The 25,410-nt window shown below is 30.1% G+C and overlaps 3 protein-coding genes across 4 annotated transcripts; 2 read left to right on the forward strand and 1 right to left on the reverse strand.

Moving 5' to 3' along the window:
• Positions 1-10,552: 10,552 nt before the first annotated feature.
• LOC114181693 (peroxidase 47-like) lies at positions 10,553-12,317 on the forward strand. Its single transcript, XM_028068217.1, has 4 exons — positions 10,553-10,873; positions 11,159-11,344; positions 11,501-11,663; positions 11,869-12,317. Exons 1-4 carry the CDS (start codon positions 10,667-10,669, stop codon positions 12,246-12,248), a joined length of 936 nt encoding a protein of 311 aa, XP_027924018.1. The 5' UTR covers positions 10,553-10,666; the 3' UTR covers positions 12,249-12,317.
• A 1,169-nt stretch (positions 12,318-13,486) lies between these two features.
• Positions 13,487-19,978, forward strand: LOC114181240 (vesicle transport protein SFT2B). 2 transcript variants are annotated; one of them, XM_028067644.1, is made up of 6 exons: positions 13,487-13,854; positions 15,120-15,204; positions 15,762-15,835; positions 18,894-19,011; positions 19,107-19,165; positions 19,669-19,978. In XM_028067644.1, exons 1-6 carry the CDS (start codon positions 13,754-13,756, stop codon positions 19,745-19,747), a joined length of 516 nt encoding a protein of 171 aa, XP_027923445.1. In that variant the 5' UTR covers positions 13,487-13,753; the 3' UTR covers positions 19,748-19,978. The 2 variants fall into 2 exon arrangements, with proteins under 2 accessions (XP_027923445.1, XP_027923444.1); XM_028067643.1 differs by having other exon boundaries at positions 13,492-13,854; positions 15,151-15,204.
• A 1,557-nt stretch (positions 19,979-21,535) lies between these two features.
• Positions 21,536-24,815, reverse strand: LOC114180394 (4,5-DOPA dioxygenase extradiol-like). Its single transcript, XM_028066703.1, has 3 exons — positions 24,436-24,815; positions 22,013-22,383; positions 21,536-21,868 (listed from the first exon to the last, which is right to left on the reverse strand). The coding sequence occupies exons 1-3, from the start codon at positions 24,775-24,777 to the stop codon at positions 21,673-21,675; spliced, it is 909 nt and encodes a 302-aa protein (XP_027922504.1). The 5' UTR covers positions 24,778-24,815; the 3' UTR covers positions 21,536-21,672.
• Between the last annotated feature and the right edge of the window lie 595 nt (positions 24,816-25,410).

Genomic DNA, 25,410 nt, shown 5'->3' on the forward strand with positions numbered 1-25,410 from the left:
TGGAGCCCAACTTTAATACAAAGTATTCTAAATTTTTCAAATCTCCATAAGATATCAAACTACATCACAATAACTTTAACTTTAACTTCTTGCAAATTCAAATGCAAAATTTTCTTAATTGATAAACAAAAACAAAGTTTAAGTAATATAATAGATAAAAAAAATATGTTATAGCAAAAAAAAAAAACAATTGTTTAAGTTAGAACATATTTAATGTATGTACTCTTGTAGTGATGATGATGAAGAGTTATATTTATAGATAAAAACGATTATTATTCACCTTAATATTAGGGTCTCGTGCAGTATAAATGGAAAAAAGAAAATTATGATTTCTCCTTCTAAGGAGTCTTGTATTGTATCCAATTTCGCAACCTCCGACTCTTTTAAAATTGAAATCAACGTGAAATATCACCAGATTATTATATTTTTTTATGTCATTTTTATTTTCGTAGAGGAAGAAGGTTGATAAAAATAAGATGTTCTATCATATATCTAAGTGTTGCATTAAAACTACTACATTATTTTTAGTCTCAAACAACTCTTTCATTATTTTGTTTTTTTTTCTACCAAAACAGCTCTTGATTCACTTCTTAATTTCTTTTATCTTTGGAATGATTAATTAAATATTTGAATTCAACACTTTAAGTTACGGACATCTCATAAGTAAATTATTGATTCGAAGATGAAGTTAATATTGGTAAAATTAAAATTTTATTTACATATTAAAGATGTGAATATTTAGTATCACTCATAATACAATCCTCTAAGTTGTTGGCATGGTCTGACTCATCTAGGTTGTTGGCCCGTTAAAGTTATCAGCCCAGTTCGTCAAAGTCATCAAACCGGCCTGCTTCGTTCGTGGGTCCAGGACAACATATCATTGTCATGGGCCCGAGATGACTTATTTAGGTCGTTTGTCCGACTTGGTCCAACTCGTATAGGTCGTTGGCATGTGTAGGCCTATATCGACCTTCGGTCTAAGTCTTTGGCCAGAGTCAACTCAACTCGAGCTTTGGTCTGGATCGACTCAGTCAACCTACGACCTGGGCTGACTTGGTCCACCTACAATCTGGGTTGATTCGGCTCGACCTAAGGCTGGACACGACTAAGCTCCGCCTTGTGTCTGGGCCTACTTGACTCGACCTTTGTTTCGAATCAACTTGGCTCAACCTTCGTTCCAGACAGACCTGACTCGACCTTTAACTCATCTCGGCCCAACTTGACCTTTAGCCCAACTGACTCGTTTCGACCTTCTGTCCGACCCAATTCGACTCTTTGGACCTTTGAACCTTTTATGTCATAATAACAAATGAACAATTCCACAACTTTGAAAATTTGGATTTCTTTCTTTTAGTGAATTTAAAATTTTACTATTTTAATTATTTATAATACTTTTTAAAAATTACTCAATTTTAATTTCCTTTCATTTTTCCATCAAAACATGACATTTTCTTTTAAATAATTTCAAAATTTTCAAATAAATAAATTACTTTCTTAAATATTTAAACACACCACAAGTGATAAGAAAAAGATGTAACAAAACACTTATGCAATGAAACAGAAAATAATACCAAAAGTTATTACAACGTTCAATATAACATAGGCAATATTTTAGACAAACTTAAAATAGTCAAATATAAGAGCTCAATTAACATACTCAACTAATTGAACTTAATATTGTTCATTTAAACTCAAATCAATATATATTTAAAGATATATATTGGTAAATATGTATTGGTAATTAATTACTTAATTTATATATATACATTTATTTATTTGTTGAGCGTAACAAGTTGATACATATATAACACCTATGCTTGAAATATATGTTTGAAAAAGAAAATTATTATAGAGTTGACCATGGTTATTGAACTTGCGGGTTGACTCGTAAATCCGTACGAGTCTGCGAATCAGTGCATTGTTCACGAGTTAACTCGCTCGTAAACTCGTTTTTTTTCAGACTCAGAGTGGACCCGGAATAAACTCGGTTGACTCGTAATAGACTCGCGAGTTCGAAACAAGTCACCGAGTTTGTAATGGGGGACAAAATGACATGAAAATATGTCGTTCTTATGCGGATTTTAAACCCAAACAAAAGCCCCAACATCAAAAATTGAAAACCCATATGAAATCAGAGATTGAACCCCAGATAGCATACCTCGCAAACCCTAAACGAAAAAGAAGCAAAGATTGAAGCAGCCTCGACGAGAATCGAAGGTGAAAGCGTCGACATTTTCGCAGCCTCACGACCTCCGACCAGCTTCGCGACATCGCATTTCTCTTCTCTGATCTTTGCGTCCCGTAGTTGAGTGGTAAGCAAATGGGTCTTCGCAAATGTGTCTTTTCTAATTTCGCAGTTTGCATTTTATGATTTGATCTGAAGAAATGGGTCACAGTGGTTATTTTAAAAGTGTTAAAATTGAAATGGGTCTTGAATCATGATGTTGAAATGGGTCGCACAGTACCGTTAAAATGAGTCTTTATTTTTTTTATATAATTTATTCTTTTTATTTATTGTTTCTTAGTTTCTTAATTATTGTTATTACGTATGTTTATATCTTTATTTGTTATTTAATATTTTTTTATTTCTGGTTTTCTAAAAAGAAAAATAATTTTATTTTTAGTTATTGCTGTTTTGCAATGTCTAGAAGTGGGACAACTTCAAATTCTTTTGAACCCAATGTTAGACCTCCTAGACCTAGAAGTAAGAATGTTTCAGGAAACCGTACTAACATTGGATGGAAACATGGAACAAATGTTTTGGACAATGGAAAAAAAGTTAAATGCAACTATTGCTCAAAAACATTCAATGGAGGAATTTTCATATTTAAGCATCATATTGCTGGTACTAGATATGATTATGAACCATGTTCCTCAGTTTCTGAAGAAGTGAAAGTTGTAAATGAAAGTTGTGGCAGAGGCTAAGGATGTTTCAGAAAAGAAAAGAAGATGAAATATAATTGATGAGTTTAATGATGAGCATATTTATGAGGTGGATACCAAACAAAGTAGCAGTAGTATGATGTTCAAAAATAAAGGAATGGAAAAATTCAGTCAAGGTGTTCAATCTACTTTAAATAAGCTATACAAGAAAGGGGATAAAGAAAAAGTTGATGCTTAAGTGGCTGAATTTTTTTACACAAGTGTTATTCCATTCAATGTTATTAGAAATCTTGCTTTTGCAAAAAATGTGTGAAATGATTGGAAGATATGGAGTTGGCTACAAACCTCCATCATATCATGATATTAGAGAAAAACTTTTGAAACAAGCAGTGCAAAAAATCGATGTAATCCTTGAAGAGTTTAAGGAGGAGTGGAAAAGAAACAGTTGCACAATCATGTCTGATGGGTGGATTTCTAGTGAATAGTCCTAAAGAGACCGTGTTTCTTTATTCATTGGATACATCAGGTATCTCAAAAACTGCAGATAAAGTGTTTAAGATGTTGGATGATGTAGTGAAATTTATCGATAATGCTGCAAATTTCAAGGCAGCTGGGAAGTTATTGATGAAAAAAATGGAAGCATTTGTATTGGACTCCATGTGCTGCCCATTGCATTGATTTGATCTTTGAAGATTTTGAGAAACATTTAAAGGTTCATCAAATTACTATCAAGAAGGGGAGAAGAATTATTTCTAACATTGCATGATTGCATAACTGTAGTTATGAACCAGTTTGGAACATAATTGATGAGAGGAGGAATAATCAACTTCATAGACCTTTGCATGCGGCTGCATATTACCTTAACCCTCCCATGCACTATGAACCTAAATTTAGAAATGATGATGTTGAGGTAAAGGAAGGGTTGTATGAATGCATGAAAAGATTGGTCAAGGATGTTGCAGAAAGGAAAAAAATTAATTTGCAACTTATAGAGTTTCATTTTGCAAAAGGACTTTTCTCAATGGAAAATGCAAAAGATTGTAGGAAAGTTATGATTCCTAGAGAATGGTGGGAGACGTATGGAGATGGAACTCCAAAGTTGAAGCGATTTGCTATTCGAGTTTTGAACTTAACTTGCAGTTCTTTTGGGTGTGAGCGTAATTGGAGCTCATTTGAAATGGTAAGTCAACTTTGTTAAGTTATTTTTTGTTTCTAATTTTTGGCTTGTAAACATTCATATTTGTTTTATAGGTGGACGCAAAAAGAAGAAATTGTTTGCATCAGAAAAAGATGAATGACTTGGTTTATGTCATGTACAACTTGAAGCTCAAAAGTAAACAAATTAGGAAAACGGTTGCTCTCCCATTTGATGATATTGAGTCTGATGGTGAATGGATAACGGAAGATGGAGATAGTGTTGGGTTTGAACTTGTTCAAGGCGAAGGTGACGAGGGAAATGTTGACATAGTTGGGCCAAGTTCAGTTAATCCTACTTTAGAAGCATTTGATCTTGATGATATAGTTTTTGATGCCAATGTTGACGATGCACAATTATCATCTGAGGAAGAGCTTGATGGTGATGGAGAAGATGATGAAGAAGAATATGATATTGGAGATGATATAATTGGAGGATTGGAGCCAGAAATTTGAAGTTATGTATGTTGTGATTTGTATTAACATATGTATTTGGTGTACTTTGAACTTATATAATTAGGGCATGTGTGTTGAACTATTATTTACTTTTTGCATTAATTGTGGTGATGAAATTTTGAATTTGTATGGTACTATATACAACTTTTAAGATGAAATAGACTTTTACGAGTCTACGAGTCGAGTCGAGACTACGAAACTTTCACGAGTCTACGTAGACTCTTGAGTTTGATAGCCTTAGAGTTGACAATATCATTTCTTTAAATTTAAAATATTTGAATTTTAAAAGTACATATATATATATATATATATATATATATATATATATATATATATATATATATATATATATATTGGTTCGTGGCAAACAAATACATGGGCACGATGCAATCAAGTCGAATAACAAATTTGACTTTCTGAATTATATATATATAGATGTCAATGATGAACAAATTCTAAATATCGGAAGGAAGAAGAGTTATAAATATTGAAGTTATCATTGATAATCCAAATGTCAAGAAATTCTATGTTCTTCTAATCAAGTTGCTTTCAATGATGATTTATTAAATTCGACTACAGTCTTCACCCCTATCTCATATTAATTGTGTTTTATATAATATTCCACACTCAATAAAAAAAATTAACTCATTTTTAAAATATATTATTTTAGGATAATGTGTTTTTTTAGAATGCTATATCAAAAGGGACGCGATTATAAATTCATTTAAACATTTAGGTGGAATATAAATAAAGTAAATATATATTACTAATTTTTCAACTTTTTTTAAACTATTTTAAGACACATTTAAACAAGAAAACAAATACTCCCTTGTTCTATTTTGTTTTATATATGAAGTTTTTAGACATTTCATTTTTCTAATTAATTTTTATTCCTATATTTAGTCTTCTTACTAAGTAAATTAACTACAGTAATTTTAAAAAAAAATTAAATTTAATCTTAATATAAGAATTCACTTATTTATATATTAGATTTTAATTATATTTGTAATCAATATTAATACTTAATATATTTTTTCACACTAAAAATTGAATATCATGAGTATTACTAAAAGTAATTTTACAAAATTTTATTAGATGAGATTTACAATTATTTATATACACTACAAGAAAAACCTTAAATAATGATAAAATTTAGTGACTAAAAATAATTAGTCAGTGGCCATTTTAGATACTAATTTAAAAACTAAAAGTTATTTATAACTAAAATAGTTTCAAAAAATTATAATTGATCTCTAAATTAATAATTAAAATAGTTTCTCTTATGAATTGGTTACTCATATTAACTATCAAAGTTTTGGCTAAAAAAAAGGGTTTCTAAATAATTAATTAAAAACTAATTTAGTGACAATGTCTTTGATAATCAAAACATTGGTAACTAATATTAATGATGGATTTAGACCAATTCATAATAAAAACTATACTAGTTACCAATTTAAAGACCAATTATAATTTTTTACAACTATTTTAATTATCAATAATTTTTAGTTTGTAAGTTAGTATCTAAATTAGTCACTATAATTATTATTTATTTTTTTATCAATAAAATTGGTTATTATTTATTTAATTATCTGGATATAAACTCTTTAATGGGTTTTAAAAAATCATTGAATGTTGTAAATCAACAACTAATTTTATTCATTCATTTAAAATTATATAAAGTAAAAAAAAATGTATATGTGCACTATGTAAAGTATTATTTGAAAAATATACCCCACCTTGATGCATATAGTTTAGCACCCTACTACAAAAAAATGATGTGCAATTACAAAGATCATCACCCCCACATACGTAACTTAACTTAGACGCGTTGAAACCACTAAGAAAAACACTATCAACGTTGAAATTTGATGCTTTCCCTTCACTTTTTGCCACTTTTTTTTTTTCGCACTTCATAAAAGAGATAACAACACTTCCATTTTTGAAATATATTTTCTTCTCTCTGAACATAAATGGCACCCAGCTAGCAGCACCACACAACCATCAACAAACCCACTTTGCTTCGTTTTCAGCTTATTTGACTCATAAAGTAATGATGAGTTGACAATGCATGGAACCTTTACTTATAAGCTTAATTGACATTTTGATTTCAAATAATCATTCTTCCATGTTAGAGACCCACTAAATTATTGTTTCGGGAATATGGACCAAACACTTATCTAAAATACCGTTAATCTTGATTCAATCTCTCTTCTTCTCCTTACAATTCTTTTTATTCGGTCTTTTTTCCTTTTATCCCGTTTGGTTGTTCAGACGATTGGGATATATGTCAATTAGACTTTGATGCTTAAGTCATTTTAAGACTGTTCGAGTATATACAATTAATAGTGTAATAAATGCGAGGTAAAAGTTCTTACCAAATTACTTTGGGCCCCTTTATAATTTTCGATATGAGTTTGTGATTAGAGTTTTCTTAATCAAGTCCAATTGCTTTTTAAACTTGGTTACTTAATTGTTTTACTTTAATTTGAGGTGTTATCTTTTTGGTCCGTCCGACTGATATAGCTGAGCAGTCGCTTCTCCTGCTTGGCCATATATTTGTCGATGTTCACCATAAGGAGGGTATCTGTGATTTTCAATTACTTATCGCCAGGTCGACCGACCGGTTTAGGGGTCCTTCGACCGCTTGTCCTTAGGGTCGATCGATTGTGGGCTCCCTAAAATCACTCCGAAAAAATTGACACATCAACAAAGTTCACAAATATTGAACCACAATCGATGGATAGTCCGCCTATAGCGAACGGTATTTGACCACTTATCCTTAGACTATCTAACTATAAGTGTTGATAGATCGGTACAATTGTAATGTATAACTAACTGTAAATATTAATTTCACAAAATAAATGGATTGTGCTTTTTATGTGTTCATGTAAATGTTCATTTGAAAAACAATGACTTTTTGTTTATTTTGATGAGAAAAATTACGTATACTTCTTAAATAAGTAATTGTTTTAAAATTTATTTATTTATTTCAAAAACACTTATTTTAAGTTTAAACAAGTCGGTGCAATTAATCTATAATATTCAGGATTAGTTAGGTTTATTTGTTTGTATTTAATATAAACATAATAGATTTCCTAATTGTTGTTAATCATATTTACTAAAACTAGTGAAAAAAATGTGTTACATGTGTGTATCACCTTTTTTTAATGATAAAAATAGTGAAATTATTATTTTTATATTTATAAAAGTAAATGAAAGCAATTTTTACAATGTTCTTGTAAATAGTTTTTATTTTTGTATGTAGGTAACTTTTTTATTATAGATAAATTTAATAAAAAACTCATGTAAAGAATTAAATTAATAAAGTAATTATTTTAATTTTAAAAAAACTTTAATTTTATATGTTTGTTTTACTTTTATATCTTGTCATGTTTATTTTTATATCTTGTCATGTTTATATATCTTTATGCTCCAATTCTCATGTTTATTTTAATTTTATATCTTGTCTTCATAAATTTTGACAATTGATTGAGAAGATGTGTATTTTTTATATTCTGCAAATGTTTTTTTTTTTGTTGTATTTGCCATATGCCATCAGAATATATATATTATAAATGTAAGATCGTGGTTTAAAACAATGTATTCACTATATTAATAACTTTGTTAAATTAAAACATTCTTTTCTCTTTTATTTTATAATTGACAAGTCTTGTTACTGAAATAAACTGATAAAAAATTAGGCGCCAACATCTCAAATAAATATATATTTTAGTTAATTAGTCAAAATTGAAAGATCATCCATACAACCACATCATTATTCAGTAAGTATAAGAGTTCTCAATAAACTAACTTAAAAAAATTTTAATCTATCATATTTCCTGGTAAAAAAAAAAAAAAAACTATAACTTTGGAGCTGCTAATTCAAAGTGAACTAAGCATATGCAAGTATTGATCTAATAGTCTTTGAAGGGTTTCGAAATTTAAATTTTATGAATGAATGATAAAATTATGGTTAAAAGGAAATCTCATTAATCATGATTAGGTAACTTGGTTCCCTAATTAAGTCATTGACACTAAAATATTATATAAAATAAATGTAAAAAGTGCACATAGGATTCTGAATTAATTATATGATGGAGAGGAAGAAAAATCTGGAAACTTGAAGGCTGTAGTCACAAAGATCCAATTTGTCTGAAACAATGAAGTGACAGATAATCATCAAGAACAATTATTCGATATTACATTCTCCAAATAAAATAATAATTTTGTAGAAGATGTATATAAATAACTGACACGAGAACATGTTACTTGACGAGTTATATACATCAATGAATAATTTTTTTAAATATATTCTAATTTATAATTATCTTAAGAAATGATATTTACTCTAATTTTATTTTATAAAATTAAATTATAAAATAAAATTTATATTCATTTATCTATAAGGATTTTCTTTTTTGTTAGGAATTCAAGTGTGATTCTAAGTCTCACATTGGTTAGAAATGAGAAAGTAGAGCACTATATAAGAATAAAGACCCATAAATCCATTGTCTTAGGGTTTTGGGTTGAGAGTGGTGTTAATATCTTATATGGTTAGGCTCAAGTCTCATTGGTGTTTGTTCTCCCTAGTGAAACCCCCTCCTTGTAAAACCCAACATTTTTTTATTCATATTTCAAAATACCAATTTTAGCCTTTAAATATAATAATTTATTAAATTTTTAAAAATTGACCATTACTTTTATCAGTTTTATATAAGATTGGGTATTTATGTTTTCTTTCTTCTTCTTTATTTATCAATAATTATTTTATTATGATATATTTTACTTTATTTTTAATAAATATAATTTTAGTTTATATATTAACTTAATAATATTACAATATTATCACCTACTAATATAATATCACACATATTTAAAATATCATACACATATACGCGATAGTGCCTGTGTTTACACTAGTATATTATAAAATCATTTTATCTTTTATTTTTAATTAATATAAAATTTTTAATATATATTTAACCACTTTTTACCATTTTATAATATGCATTAATTTTATTTTATAAAATAAAATTTATAATTATTTGTATATTATGAAATTGTCTTATCTTATATTTTTAATTTATATAAATTTTTTAATATATATTCGATGCTTTTCATCATTTTACAGCACCTATTAGTTTGTTTTTTTTTCTTACTTTTAACTCGAACATTACATATGCGTCGTTTAAATTCTGCCCTTCAAATTTTTGAATCCTAATTTACCTAATCCTATAGTTTTATTTGTGAACACTAATTACCTCAAGATTAAACCAATACATATTAATCTATAATGTACGTATAGTAGTAACATTTATGAACTTCAAAAAAGCATAGACTTCAATAAAGAAAGAATGCCACAATTTGTTAGTGTCACTAAAATTGTATATACCAACTTAATATAACTTATTTAGACTTTAACTCACAATTATACTATAATTTAACAAAAAAAAATTTCACTTATTTAATTAAGGTGTCGGACTTCAAAAGTTATTTAGGATATGATGTATTTCCATCATAATTAAGTGATAATTGATTTTTTATGTTAACACAATATGGATGATAATTATAGTTTCAGAAGGTCTTTTAATAATTGTGTAATGTTTGTATGTGTTATAAGTGACATGTTAGTTTAAATATAAAATTAACCAAAACAAGTATACTAATTTAATCAAAATATAATACTAATCTAACCAAAATGTGAAACTATACAGAGGTATTCTTATGGAGGTGTTTATCATTTTTCATAACTTTTCTCATAGAATCTTCCAAGAAGTAATAAAAGTTAGAAAAATAATTTGTTAATAATTAAATTTTGAAAAAAATTCTACAAAAATAATATTTTTTTAAGTGATCTTTTATTTTTTTTTATATTTTAAAACTATTTAAAAGATATCATCTTAAATTATAAAGCATAAACATGAGCTTAAATATGTGGAAGTGTAACAAGGGTGCCAGCTTTTCCCTACTATAGAAAGCTTCATTTTCTTTATTCTCCATGCTGGGCCACATTACAAACAAAGTTCAATCCTCAAACCAAGTATTGTGTGTGTCTCTTTCTCTATATATATACCTTGTTGTTTCCTCAAGATGCTGTACAAAACCCCTTTTGAAGTCTTTGAAGACTGTGATCATGGCTAATTTGCTGTTTTTTGCTGTGGAAATGATAGTGGTGAGTGGTTTCAGTTTGGGAGCAAGTGGCTTGAACATGAACTACTACTTCTTGAGTTGCCCTTTGGCTGAACTTATTGTTAAGAACACAGTCAACAGAGCTCTGCAGAATGATCCCACTCTAGCAGCAGGGCTTCTTAGAATGCACTTCCATGACTGTTTCATAGAGGTTCATTTTCTTTCTCCTTTCTCTTGTATACAAAAACCACTCCCTCACTCCTCAGAAATTTTCATATATATTGATGCAACAAAGTGGTAAAAGAAATGGTTAGAGTAGTAATACAAAAAACTAAGATACTCATGAAAACACACGTTAAAATGAACTTTTGATCAGATGCAATTTCTAAGTTGAAGATGCCATGCTTGTCTTTCAAAACTGTACATTAACTTAGCTCTTAACATTATTCATGAATATGAGTTATACTCCAGAAGGGTTTGCTTTTGTCTACTATAGGGATGTGATGGTTCAGTTCTGATCGACTCTAATGACAACACAGCAGAAAAAGATTCACCAGCAAATTTGAGCTTGAGGGGATATGAAGTAATAGATGATATCAAGGAAGCGCTTGAAAAACAATGCCCAGGAGTGGTTTCATGTGCTGACATTCTTGCAATGGCTGCTAGAGATGCAGTTTTCTTTGTAAGATGAAACTACACATATTTCATTTTCTGTCCCTGATTTTCCATTTTCTTTCTGGGTCAACACCGATGAAAGTTACAAGTTTTGTAAAATTTAGTCAGATTCTCTTAAACATAATATCATTGTCTTACTCTGATTAAATTCTTAACTGTGCAGGCAGGGGGTCCTGTGTATGACATACCAAAAGGTAGGAAGGACGGAAGAAGGTCAAAAATTGAGGATACCATAAATCTTCCGGCACCCATTTTCAATGCTTCTCAGCTCATCAAGGTGTTTGGGCAACATGGGTTTTCTGCAAAAGACATGGTGGCTCTCTCAGGTAATATGATATGATATGCCTGTGTTTTTGCTACTTTTACTGTGTGTTGTACAATATCAAGAGAATATAGACCTAACCGTAACGGTGCATGCCATGTGTTTGAAACTAGATTCTGACTCATTTCCAAATTAGTAAGCCCCAACTAGTTTGAGAACATGGTTAATGGTTTGTTAAGTGTGAATCAAAATGGTTCATGATTGTGCAGGAGCTCACACATTAGGAGTGGCAAGGTGTTCTTCGTTCAAGCAGAGACTTACCCCAGTGGATCCATCTTTGGACTCGCAATTTGCGAAGACGCTCTCCAAGACATGCAGTGGTGGTGACAATGCAGAGCAACCCTTTGACTCCACCAGGAACGATTTCGATAACCTATACTTCAATGCTCTGGTTTCAAACAACGGTGTTCTCGCATCAGATCAAACGTTGTACACTACCCCACAAACCAGGAACATTGTGAACTCTTATGCAATGAACCAAGCTTTGTTCTTCTTGGATTTTCAGCAGGCAATGGTGAAGATGAGCACGCTCGATGTCAAAGAAGGTTCCAAAGGGGAAGTGCGAAAAAATTGCCGTAAAATAAACTGAACTTTTGTTCTGGGGCTTTGGTTGTTCTACATTAATGATAGTGATAACAGAATTTCTACAACGGTGAAATGATGAAGGTGATGGTTCCTTGATCGTGAAGGTGATGAAGCGAAAATTATTAAGAATACGGCACTCTCATTATTCAACATATTTTTAATTAAAAAATAAAAACCATTTATCGTTTTACTTTAATTATATATCATTTCATATTAATCAGAAAACTTATGATGTAAAGACAAATAAATAAATCACAAAATTTTATATTTTTTTAATATATAGAGACTAATAGACAAAATAAAAAGACAAGTTGCTAAGATACTGACAATATAACAATCACCTCCTTAATGAAAAAGTTTAAACAATTACTCGATAAAAAAATGTAAAAAATTTGCGTGCTCAATGAATATAAAATTAATATACCCAAAATTACTATAGACTTAAAACTTAATTAAATTTTAATATTTTAATGTTAATATTAAGTTCTTTAGACGAGTGTCTTTCTAAATTTAAATGTATTATTATCGAATTTTGTCGAAATGTTCTTTAGGTGATACAAGATTATCAACAAGAGTTAAACTGTTATCTCTAATGAGTGAGAATTTGTCTAATAATAAGTGTAAAAGGTATACATGAAATGTTCGTTCTCGCATTTAAAAGAAAGGAAAAGAAATAACTCAATTTAAATATCTAAAAATAGTGATATCAAATTTCTGAATTTGTAAGATATAAAAATCAAAACTATAATTATTTTTTAAGTAAATATTTATTTCTTCAAGAATCCACTTACTTCGGATATTAGAAAGGTAAATATAAATGAAGTTTAAAATAAATCGCATAAAATTATCGAGTTCTTAAAATTATAAGCAATATGTTTTTAGTTTTGAAATCAAGTAGTATCAATAAATGGTCAAAAGTGGAGATATATATTTGGCATATATCTGTTCTGAGTGTTCCAAAAATATAATTTATTTGGAAAACTAAACAAAAATTCACGTCAAATCTTAGAAACTAAATATATAACTAAAAATATTATTTTATTTAAACTACAAGTTATTTTTCTATTACAGTTACAATATGTCTGTTTTTCTCAATATTTTAGAATGTAAAATAGTTTTTAAATGATTTTGTAAATGCATTTGTTTTTCTAAAATAAAAATACATTTGATAAAGAAAAAAAAATAAACAATAGAAAAATAGGGCCCAATTTTTGGCCCAAGTCTCATGGCATCTTCATAACCACCTAAAAAACAGAATGAGAGAAAGCTGTTACATGAGCTTGGTTTCAGTGTAGTGGAGTCGTTGTTGTGATATCTCCATCGAAATTCCACACAATTTCTGAAAATCGAAGCAACTTCACCACTTAGTTACTGTTCGTTCCCATAACCACAGATCCATCGTTTTATTCGTTTCGTTTTTTTTTTTTTCCGTTTTCCCGAGAAAGTGTGGGAAAACAATGGAAAAGATGAACAGAGCCTTCGAGAAAGTGAAGATAATGGTGGGAATGGATGTCGAAGACGAAGAGCAACAAGCCGCGGCATTGGAAAACAGCAACTCCTTCGCCTTTGTGGATGATTTCAACCGCAACTGCACCTTGTCCACCACACAGGTTTCTACTTCGCTCCATTTCTGTTCCAATTAGCAAATTCAATTTGCTAATCGTTTTGTTTCTGAGAAAATAGAATAATACGCAGCGATGTGATAGAAAGGAAGAGAAAATTTGAGTGTGTGGTTGATTGGGTAGGGGAAACGGAGGTGCTAGGTTTTGGACGTGGATCTGATCCGTAATTGTGGTTTTTACATTGCTATATTTTAGAATTTGATTTTCCTTCATTATCATTTTCCAAGTTCGGGTGTTTTAATTTGATTTACTGTGCCAGATTAGAAACTGTTGTAGTTAGTGTGTTAGGCTGGAAGATAGGTTGGTAAGAGGTTTTTTTTTTTTTTTTTTTTTTTTTATATCTCAGTGTTAAATGAGGAAAGCTACTGCATAGTTACATAATTCTCACAATAGCTATGCATGCACATCACACCCAAATTTACTGTCCCATGTGGATTTCTTTTAATGGAGATCTTATAATAATAACAGTGTAAAAAGTGATAAATCGTGTACCTACGCGTATCATGAATCCATACTTCTACTGCATACCTGATAACTACGAACTACCCTAAGTGGAACAAGTAAAGTCTCCTCGAGATTTATTTGCCCCCCTCTCGATTTACAATGTTTTTAAGGAAAATTAGCAAAATATTGCCGCTTCGGAATATTTTTAAATTTGAACATCGAACTGGCAAGGTGCACGGGAATTGGAATAATGGTAGAGAGTTGCATGGGCTGAGGTCATCACTTTTTTCTGTTTTTGCATACTGGAAGCTATCAGTGTTATCAATAATAGATTGTAGAAAATGGAAGAAAGCCTGTCCGGGCTTTCAATAGCATGCCATAGAGCTCTACAGGGCCGGCTACAGCAGAGCGGTTTGGTTTAGAAGCCATAGCAGACTGTAGAGCGTTCATAGTGACAGTGTATATACTCCAAAATAGCTCTCTGAAGTAATTGTTACCTGTTATTGTTGGGGGTTGGTTGGTTGATTAGGAATTGGGGAATATAGAAAAGGTCTGAAGTATCAGTTTTAATTCAAATTTTTGTAAGGCTTGATTAACACCCGTGATTAGGGTTATTCTGCTATTTTCTGCATCTCTATAGTTTCTACCCTCTTCATCTCTCTCTCTCTTTTCTCCTATATGTTGGATTCTTTTACTAAACTGTGTGCATCAATCGCCTGATGTTTTATTATTTACCTAAACTTCTAATCATGTTGAAATGTTCATTTGATTCATCTAACAGGTTTCTATTTGTAAATTGTCTTTCACAGTTTAACTAATAAGCTCTCTGTCTGTGACCAGAGACTATATGGTTTTGCCATATGCTTTGCTGCTGGATTAACTTGTACACTATTGGTAAGTTTGACATTATGATTTTTCTTGTTAAATAAGTGAAGCATATATGCTAGTGCTTGAGTTCAATGTGGAAATATTAATATTAAGCTTGACTCTTTCATAGAATATGGCCAAACCCAATTCTGAAAGGCAGCCCGAAACAAAGGCCCGTACACTACCATTGTGGGCTTGTGTATGCACCCTATACCCCTGTGAATGTTGAGAATGTTTCTATGTCCAGTATTACTGTAACATACGACCAATAGAGTCAAAACACAAGGCGCAACAATGCCATTGAGATGTGTTCACCATTATATTGTATTACTCTTTAGTTTTAGAGAATAAGCAAAAAACTCCTATACTTTTGGTTCTTTTACTTAAATCAACAACTGGTAATGAGGGTAATGGCTTCTCTTGCCTTTTGTATGAAAATTTGATGGGAATATAGTTCTTTCATTTCCTTTCTGAAAACTTCACTTACAACTATTACTCTTTCTACTTTAATGTATAGCAACTCATTTATTTTGGCAGACAAGAATAAGCACTAATAAATGGCATTTCCCTCTCCCATGTTACAGTCTATGCTTGTTTTCTTCAAGCCAATCAAGTTTGCAATAGCATTCACTCTTGGTAATTTGCTTTCACTTGGAAGGTATGTCCTGTTTTAGAGCTGTATAATTGCATTATGATGCTGACTTCCTTATACTCTACAGTTTAATGTATTAGAAATAAGGATACACTTAATGTTTTTAGTTCACAGGTTTCAAATATTACACTGTTATAACTAATGGAAAATGTTTTTTCTTTCTTTCCTTTGGAAAAGGAGGTGTGTGGGGGAGACGATAAGGTTTCTTTACTCTTTATACCACTGTAGACAACAATAATCCTATGAACCTCAAATTAGTACTTTTTCCAAAAGACCCTACAGCTGATAGGCTATTTTGTTATTTTGCTCTCTTTGTGAACTTGAGTCCAAAAAAATAATCAGTAAAATCCATTAAGTAATACAGGAAACTGGCATAACCCACAGATCGCAGAGTGAAATGAGAAATGGGGAATTACAGTGTTTAAGTCAGCTCTTCAAGGTTGCCTAGCTTCCTCCTGAGTCCCACTGTTCTTGCTGATTCGTGCTTGCCTTCCGCTCATTCTCTGTCTTACTTTAGTAACCTTTGCAAACGTCAGACCTTCCTTACTCTTCCTCTACGCTGCATCCCATCAGTATGTCTAGTCTATTCAAAGAAATCCCCCTGCATATTCTATTTTATCTCACCTTTGTTACTCATGATTGTCCTTAATCCCTTCCTTTCTTTCCTCTTCACCTAGGCTCTTGTTGTTATTGAGTATCTATCACAATTCTTAAAAGAGAGATTTTCATGGTTTAATTTCTGTTCTTATGGATGAAGAGCACCAAGTGTTCGGAAGTCATTCTAATAAAATAGGTGTTACATGTTTTGAATCCTTACTGTGCATTAAACAAATTTTAACAACCAATATAGAACTACTTTCTTAAGGCTAGGATATCAATATGAAAATAAGCAAGACCGATTTGCATAATCTCATTTCGGACTTAAGTTTCCATTTTCTTTCTTTTACTTCTTGGGTGATGTAACACTCATTATTATGTGCATAAGATGTCTTACTTGTACATATACAAGTTATGATTTGAACATTATTTTTTGTTGTAAGTTGCCAGATTAATCTGTGGTCCAGATTACTAGTATTGGTGATCATTTTTCCATAGATGCAATCATTGATATTTAAATTTTATTTATCTCTGTTGTAAGAATATATACCTTTTTTACTTCTTTTTCTATAGATATTTTTTGTAGTTACATTTTATTGTTTCATTGTACTCTTACAAGTTTGTTATTTTAAATTAAAAATGACTAAATGGTTTGAAGTTGAAAAATTATGAATAGATTCATATATTTTTAAGACATTTATATTATATTTCCACTAAAGTAAATATTAATTTCTAAAATTGCTATTGTAGTAAGTGCGAGTATTCTTACTTGTGATAAATATTTTTTGAATATGTACGGACATATTTATTCTTATTAGATATCTCAATATGTCTGCTTAGTTACTACATTCGATATTCACCGATGGAAAGTTGGTTGATGACAACTTTTTGGACTGGTATCGAAATCTGAGATTTGTTCTCATGCAAGATAAACTTATCAATATTAAGGAAACTATTACTATGGCTTTGGCTGCAACAATTGCACCATTTCTTTTCTCACTTGAAAAGTGACTTCTCATTTCTTTAACAATTTAGTTACTCGTAGTCCTTGCAACGGGTTGAGATATTGAAGGCAACCAATATCTAATACCCATACTGAAGGATCAATAATATAATTAAGGAAATCATGAAAACATTTTTGAAGAATGTCTCACCTTGTTTATTTTCTCTCAAAGAATCAATACTCACGACAATTCCTTTTCGAGTGTCCTTTCTCCTTATAGAAGAAACACTCAACATTACTTTTACATCACCTTTCTTGTGCTTAGGCTGGGTCACACCACCCTTAGCTGCAAAAGGTTTCTTTCTAGGCTTGTACTTGCCTTTGCCCATTTTCTTGTTAGACCTTCCAACCACCAAGACAGATCCTTGGTTCTTACCAGAATCTACCTGATTTTGATAGTCAACCAACAAGTTCGACATGTCATGCAACTCGCAATCCATCTTGTTCATGTTAAAATTAACAATGAACAATGAGAATGAGTTAGGGAGTGATTGCATAATCAAATTGTGAGATAACTCCATCTCAAGTTTGCAATCCAACTTCTCAAGTTGTTCTATAAGACTAATCATGTTCAGAACATGCAGTCCCACATTAGCATTTCCACTCATTGTGGACCTAAAAAGGGTCTTATACCGCTGGTATCTGGCTGTCCTACTCTATGAACCATACATCTTCTTAAGATGATCAATGATAGCATATGGATTCATGTCCTCATGTTGTCTTTGGAGTTCTAAACTCATTGATGCTTAGATGATGCATTTGGAATTCGTGCAATCCTTAAGTACTTCTTGTAAGTGCTAGAAGGCTCAGCATCATCCTTGTCTTTTGGTTTAGGCACATTACGTTTCTCGATTGTATAGATAAGTTTTTCTTGCTGGAGAACAATTTTCAAATTTCGATAATGGTCCAAGAAGTTGTCACCAATCAACTTTCCGTCGGCAAGTATCGAATGATGTGACAAATCAGACATAACGAGATATGTAATCAGAATAAATATGAATAAACACTTGTAAGAGTACGATGAAAAAATAAAACATATGAATCTATTCATAACTTTTCAACTTCAAACTATTGAGTTATTTCTAATTTAAAATACTAAACTTGAAAGAGTATAATGGAACTATAAAAAATATCTACAACAAAAAGAGATATATGTTCTTATAATAGACAAATAAAATTTAAATATGGATGATTGCATCTATGGAAAAATGATCCCCTTAGTACTAGTAATCTAGACCGCAGGCCAATATAGCTACTTACTTACAGCAAAATATAATGTTCAAATTATAACTTTTATATATACACGTAAGAAATCATATGCATATAAATGAGTGTTACATCACCCAGCTAAAAGGAAACTGAATGCGATTTTTCAAATATATTATATGAATATAATATATGAAACGCCTTTTCAATGCTGTTCTGTTTATTTTAAATTCTAATTGGAAATCTTTTTTATGGCAGCACAGCGTTCCTGATAGGTCCTAAGAGGCAAGTGACAATGATGCTCGATCCTGTTCGTATATATGCAACTTCCATATACATTGCAAGTATGATAATCGCCTTGTTTTGTGCTCTTTATGTAAGTCAACATGTAATTGTCTTTTCTTTTATTTATGCAAAAAAAAAGCTCCTATCTTTTACTAGCTTATTATCTCGTTATTTTGCATTAAACAGGTCCATAACAAGTTACTGACATTTCTTGCACTTATTTTGGAGTTTGGGGCACTTGTTTGGTACGTCTCAAATTTTCCACTTGTCTTCCATATACATTTGTTTAATATATATATATATATATATATATATATATATATATATATATATATATATATATATATATATATATATATATCCTGAAGTGTGCTGTATGCGCACATTAAGTTACCTTACCATAAATCTGATGTGCCATAAAGTAGTATGCCTATTATAGGGAAAATTATAAAGATAAGTTCAATTATATAATGTATATGCTCCAAAGAGAGGCTATTTGTCCACCGATAAGCCCCGAAACAATATAGTTTGAATGGTTATGGAATCAATTAGGGTAGCCACGAATTGATAATGAAACTAAAAGGGCTTTCTTTCATTTGAAGTATTAATGATATCTATGTTTTAATATTTGTATAATCTGATTTTTCTTCAAGAATGCAATAATATGATTTATGCTGTTGTGATGGACATGTATCACTCCTGTATAATCTGACATATTTCTTCTATCTTCTGATGTATTGATCGGCAGGTATAGTTTGAGCTACATCCCTTTTGCAAGGTCCATGGTTTCAAAGATCATGGCTTCATGCTTTGACACTGAATTTTAGGTTATAAACTGAAAAAACAATGGCATTGTCTTTGACACCCCCAGTATCCTTGAAGTACTAGAGAAAAGGTTTTCTGCCGCTGAAATACAGTTGGGGATTATGAATTTCTTTATTGTCAGCTCTTTCCTTTGGTGGAGTCTTGTATAGGTTCCACTAGATTGTTAGACGTAAAATCTTGTGAATTTGTATTATGTTGTTTATGAGCTAATGTAAAGATTTTCGTTTCTCTCAGCTTTGTCCTCTCTCTCTCTCTCTCACTCTTCTTCTCGTTGCTTCATGCTGCTTTCGAGGATGGCCATACCCCAAAGTTCGCAACCTTTTATTCCAGAACAATTATTGTTTCAGCACAAACCAAACATCTGATTCATTTAACCAATGCAAAAAAATCACGTCTTAGTTGGAAAAAGAGGACAAGGAAAATATTATAGAGAATCATGTTCGTTTAGCAAGAAACATAGAGTCAATTACTATGTTCCTTTTCTCGCATGTCTTCTCACTACAATGAGGAGATGAACAAAGGAATATATCCTTTTTTACGTAGGATTTTCAATGAATGAATAATTTAGTTTCTAACACTAAATTCTTTGTCTAAGTAATTTTTGAAAAACTAAATAAAATTTTAAATGGATTTCTGGAATTTTTTAGAGCTTTGTTTAACTTCATAAAAAAAAAAACTGATTTGGAATCAAGACTAAAAGAAATTGAAGACTTAAATGAAATTCTAAATTTTTTAGAAACTTATTTGGGTTTCTTTAGTTTCACATATTACTATGATATCATGATATAATTTTATAGGCTTAAATACTTTTTTGGTCCTCATTTGCGTAGTGTTTGTTGTGGATGATTCTCATTTTGACAGTTTAAAATGGTTCTCATTTTTATCGAATGTTTAAAATGGTCCACATTTTCGTAATTCGTGTTTTATTTGGTCATTTTCTGTATTAGGGTGTGTTACGTGTACTGTACAATGTTTCGTAATGTCCCGTTAATGATTTAAACGACGTCATATAAAAGAATCAAATAAAACATGAATTGCGAAAATGAGGATCATTTTAAACATTCGGTAAAAATGATGACCATTTTAAACATTCTGTCAAAATGAATACCATTCGCAACAAATATTACGAAAATGAGAAAAAAAAAGGTATTTAAGCCAATTTTATAAAATTACTTATTCATGAATAAAAACTTATGGAAGACACCAGTAATTTTCCTTATTCACCTAGAAAATTAACTACCAGTAAGGAGAATGACACGTTGCACCAACTTTCAAATGTTTTCTCATGTTTTCATTTCTGAAAAATAAGCGACTTTTTATTTTGCTTTTGCTTTTAGTTTGTTTTCAATCCTTCCAAAATTGAAATTAATTTTGATCTCTTGAATTATTAAGCATTAGTTAACTGTTCATGTGTTAAACAAATAATGGTAAATAATGTATACTAATGTCGTTATACAATATCAACATATGACACATAAAATAACCTCAAAATCTGTAAAACAAATATTAGTTATCTATCTTAAAATAAATAATTTTAGAAATAAAAAAAATAAAAATCAAAGAAAAGTATTTTCCAAGAGGTAAAAAAACTAGATTTACACTTTTTATAAGGAACAAAATAGTTATTTAAAATTTTACAGGAATTAAAAAAAAAATATGTGAGAACCAAAATTAAAACCTACTAATTTTACAGAAATGAAAAACATAGTTAAGTCAATATTTAAAATTAATACTGCTACGAAGTAAGTAAAGAGTATGTAAGAGAAGAAAAAAAGTAAATAAATAGGAAAAGATGAAAGAAGATGATATAATTAACAAACACCAAGTTCACATCATTACATGTCCCCATTGATCATAACAATGTATTTGTTGTAATTTGAAGGAATTTTGTAACATATATATGAAGAGAAGAGTGAAGAATGTGGTATTAAGTGTTAGCAGTTGTAAAACTGAAAGAAGCATAAGAAAAAGAACCAGCATCCCAACTATCGTGAACAATTTTGGCCTTTGCATTTTCACCAGCAGCACCCATGGCCACATGCAGTGGGAAGAAATGATCTGGGTAGGGATGAGCCATTTTTGCATATGGGGCCTTCTCTTCATATTCATTCACTTCCTCGTACCTACACTCATGGATTCAAATGCATAATTAAGAAGCATGTTATTCCCACTTCAAAAAACTAGTTTTAAGCACTTATGCATCAAGTGTAAACATCTAGCATGAGAAAAATATGGGCATGAAGGAACAAATTGCTGAAAATCATTACCTTCCTTCAAGAAGAGAGGTTTTGAGCCAGGTCATAAAAGCTTGAGCCCATGGAGCAGGTGGGCTATTACGAGGCCCAATTGCTCTGAGGTTATGGGTGGCACTCCCAGACCCAATGATAAGAACACCTTCATCTTTGAGAGGGGCCAAAGCCTTTCCCATGTTATAGTGGTAGGTGCCTCCTTTGTTGGATGAAAGTGAGAGTTGACACACTGGTATGTCTGCTTCTGGGTACATCAACAACAATGGCACCCATGCACCATGGTCAAGCCCACGTTTCTTGTCTTCATTCACATGCTCAAACCCTGATCCTATTAAAAGCTCTTTCACCCTCTTCGCCAACTGTGGTGCCCCAGGTGCTGGATACTTCAACTACCAAAACAAGTTCAAGATAAAAACTAGAGAAATAGTAATAGAAGATCAAAATGTGAGAAAAAAAATTAGTGTATGTTTGATTTCTATTCTCAACAATGTTTAGGTTTTGTTGACTTTAAGCCTAGTACTTTTCACGACAAAGCATATACATCTTGAATGTAAGATTAGATATTAATGAACGATCTGATAATAATAGATACAACAAGCAACAATGTTTGCTAAGATAAATTTTGGATGACCTTCATGCAATCTTTAGAACTAGATTTTAACTTAGCCTAATCTCACAAAATTATTTTTTTCTATGAAGTTTACATCAACTTTTTTTTATAGACAAATGTTAGTTCTTAGTTTTTTATTAGTTGGTCCATAATAATATTTTTTAAATTGTTAACAGGAATGATCAAACTACATGACCTTTCCCTTACTTCTCTTCCATTTTATCACTCAACCATTTTATCACTCCTGTATCAACTTATATAAGTTTGTTTAATATTTAGTGATATAGGAATAAGTTTTAACAAAACAAAGAAAACAAGTTTAAAGTTTAGTGATAAATTAGGTTTTTTCACGTCAATATATTTTATCTGGATTTTTAAGAACTTTATAAATTTTGAAGAAGAATTAATTAATTGATGAAAAACATGAATTTTTGAATATACATATATATATATATATATATATATATATATATATATATATATATATATATATATATATATATATATATATATATATATAACATGCTCTTATATTTGTTAAATCATGGTTACCAAGTTGTTTTCAAATTGAGGTGGAAAGTGGGGATTAGAAGTCAAAGATACCAAGAGATAAGAAAAAAATTAGAATGTAAGTTTAAAGAAAAGAAAGCATTGTTTGCTTTCAAAGAATAAATATGTGTCCATCACCAACTTCATAAGATGGTAACACTTCACCAAACATAAACAATTGCCAAGGAACAAGTCAAATTAGTTTTATTTTCTTTTCTCTCTCTCTCTATATTTCAAATCATGAATCATCATGCTACTTATGATATAATTAACTTAACAAAAAAATATGCATGTAAAGTGGGTTTAGCTTTCTTCTTAACGACATTGACCAAGTTTTTAAAGTATAGTTTCTATAAAAAATATATAATTGTTGATCACTTGAACATGTATAAATTCTTGCATTACTAATGATTTTAAAGTCTTTATTGATAAATAAATACTATTTAATAATAATAGGCTATTATTGTTATATCATATAAAAGTTTAGTTGGATTGTAATAAACCCATTAAAATGAGAATTGAACATATGGAAATGATATTTACATATTAGTTATTCTTTTTTTAAGGAGAAAATAGTGATCTTCGTATTTAATTTCATTTCATTTACATTTTTTTCTCGTATTCCGTAATAAAAGAAAATATAGGAATAAGAAATTTAACCTAAAAATTAACTAAATTATTACCAATAACGTTTGCCCGAAAATTGAAAACACCAAAGAGCTTAACTCAGACAGGTTTTGTGTTCATTTCTAACAAACGATGTTCAAACAAAATATCTCAAACAACAACAATTTATACAATTAATATAAGATATTTCATCTTTTATATACATAGTTTATTTCTCTCTATTTTGCTCTTCCATTAATGCTGAAATTTATTCCACAATCACAAAAAATATTATCCAAAACAAGTTTTTTTTTTAACAAGTTATTCACAATTAAATTTAACTCTAAAAAAAAGATAACAAGCCACAAAATGCGTTTTCTATTAATAATAAAGGAACGTGTTTTTATAATTTTATTTCATCCATTTTAATCTCTTAATTTTTTAAAATTGAACAAAAATATTTTTCTTGTCATCACAATCAATAGAAAGTGCGAGGTTCATACGTATTCTCCATCGTTAATGTCAAAATAACTAAAAAATATTAACATTAGCTCAGTTTTAAAATTAAATAACTCATTAAAAATTTGAGCAATGAAGAGATCAAATTCAGAGAAAATTAAAGAAAGAGAGAGATTAAGAGAGTAATTTAACCTAATAATCATAACAGTAAACAAACCTTGTACATGGATTTGGGGAAGCCATAGAAGTCGTAGATGGTGTCGTTTCGGTCAACGACGTTGACGGTGGGAGCATGGGTGTCCCAGTGGCCGGAGACGACGAGAATGGCGGAGGGTGGCGTCGGAAACCGCTCTTTCCAAGAAGTGAAGAACTTCCACGCCGGAATGGAATCATCTACGGCCAGAGCTGGTGATCCATGCGAAACGTAGAATGTTTCCTTGAATTTCAACACCATATTATCACTCTTCTTCTTCTCTTCAATCAAATCACCACTTTCTATTTCTTCTTCTTCCCTTGCCCTAGTATTTGAACTGTAACAAAATCTCAAGATTTTGTTCATAGATAGAAGTAATCAATGAAGGATTTAAAGAGAGGCAAAGAAAGGAAGAAAGAAAGAAGAAGGAATATACTAATAATACTATGGATTATTATTATTATTATTATTATTATTATTTATATATACCACTTTTTATAACTATTAAAACAGTTATATGCAAGGATGAATAAATATTATGATAATTATTTGTTTATTTCACATTCCATTTTTTTATCTATAACAATAATAAAAAGATTTTTTTTTTCATATTTTAAAATATCAATTTTATTTTTTAAAATATAATTATTTATTAAATTTTTGAAAATTAAAATTTTTATAAACTTTTTATTTATTTATCAACAATTATTCTCTTATTTTTTTTATATATTTTATTTTATTTTAATAAATATAATATTATATTATTAACACCTATTAATGTAATATACATATATTTAAAAAATATGTATAACTCATGGGTGTGAACGCTAGTTGTTATAATGTTTTTTATTATCTAACGTGTTGTATTGTCTGTCATATTTTCCGAGTCTATGTTTATGACATTTGACCAGCCAACATTTTGTGATGAAATCAACTCAAGTAACGTGTCACTTTCAAATGTTTTTATGTTAAATAAGTGACTTTTTATTTTGCTTTTGA

Source organism: Vigna unguiculata, chromosome 4 (assembly GCF_004118075.2).
Source record: "Vigna unguiculata cultivar IT97K-499-35 chromosome 4, ASM411807v1, whole genome shotgun sequence".
In the NCBI taxonomy this organism is placed as follows: domain Eukaryota; kingdom Viridiplantae; phylum Streptophyta; class Magnoliopsida; order Fabales; family Fabaceae; genus Vigna; species Vigna unguiculata.

Coding starts and splice junctions, on each gene's coding strand:
- LOC114181693 (XM_028068217.1), top strand. CDS start 10,667: ATGGCTAATTTGCTGTTTTTTGCTGTGGAAATGATAGTGGTGAGTGGT. Junction 11,345..11,500: donor CTAGAGATGCAGTTTTCTTT/GTAAGATGAAAC, acceptor TTAACTGTGCAG/GCAGGGGGTCCTGTGTATGA. Junction 11,664..11,868: donor AGACATGGTGGCTCTCTCAG/GTAATATGATAT, acceptor ATGATTGTGCAG/GAGCTCACACATTAGGAGTG.
- LOC114181240 (XM_028067643.1), top strand. CDS start 13,702: ATGGAAAAGATGAACAGAGCCTTCGAGAAAGTGAAGATAATGGTGGGA. Junction 13,855..15,150: donor GCACCTTGTCCACCACACAG/GTTTCTACTTCG, acceptor GTCTGTGACCAG/AGACTATATGGTTTTGCCAT. Junction 15,836..18,893: donor AATTTGCTTTCACTTGGAAG/GTATGTCCTGTT, acceptor TTTTTATGGCAG/CACAGCGTTCCTGATAGGTC.
- LOC114180394 (XM_028066703.1), bottom strand. CDS start 24,777: ATGAACAAAATCTTGAGATTTTGTTACAGTTCAAATACTAGGGCAAGG. Junction 22,384..24,435: donor TCCCCAAATCCATGTACAAG/GTTTGTTTACTG, acceptor TTGTTTTGGTAG/TTGAAGTATCCAGCACCTGG. Junction 21,869..22,012: donor ACCTCTCTTCTTGAAGGAAG/GTAATGATTTTC, acceptor CCATGAGTGTAG/GTACGAGGAAGTGAATGAAT.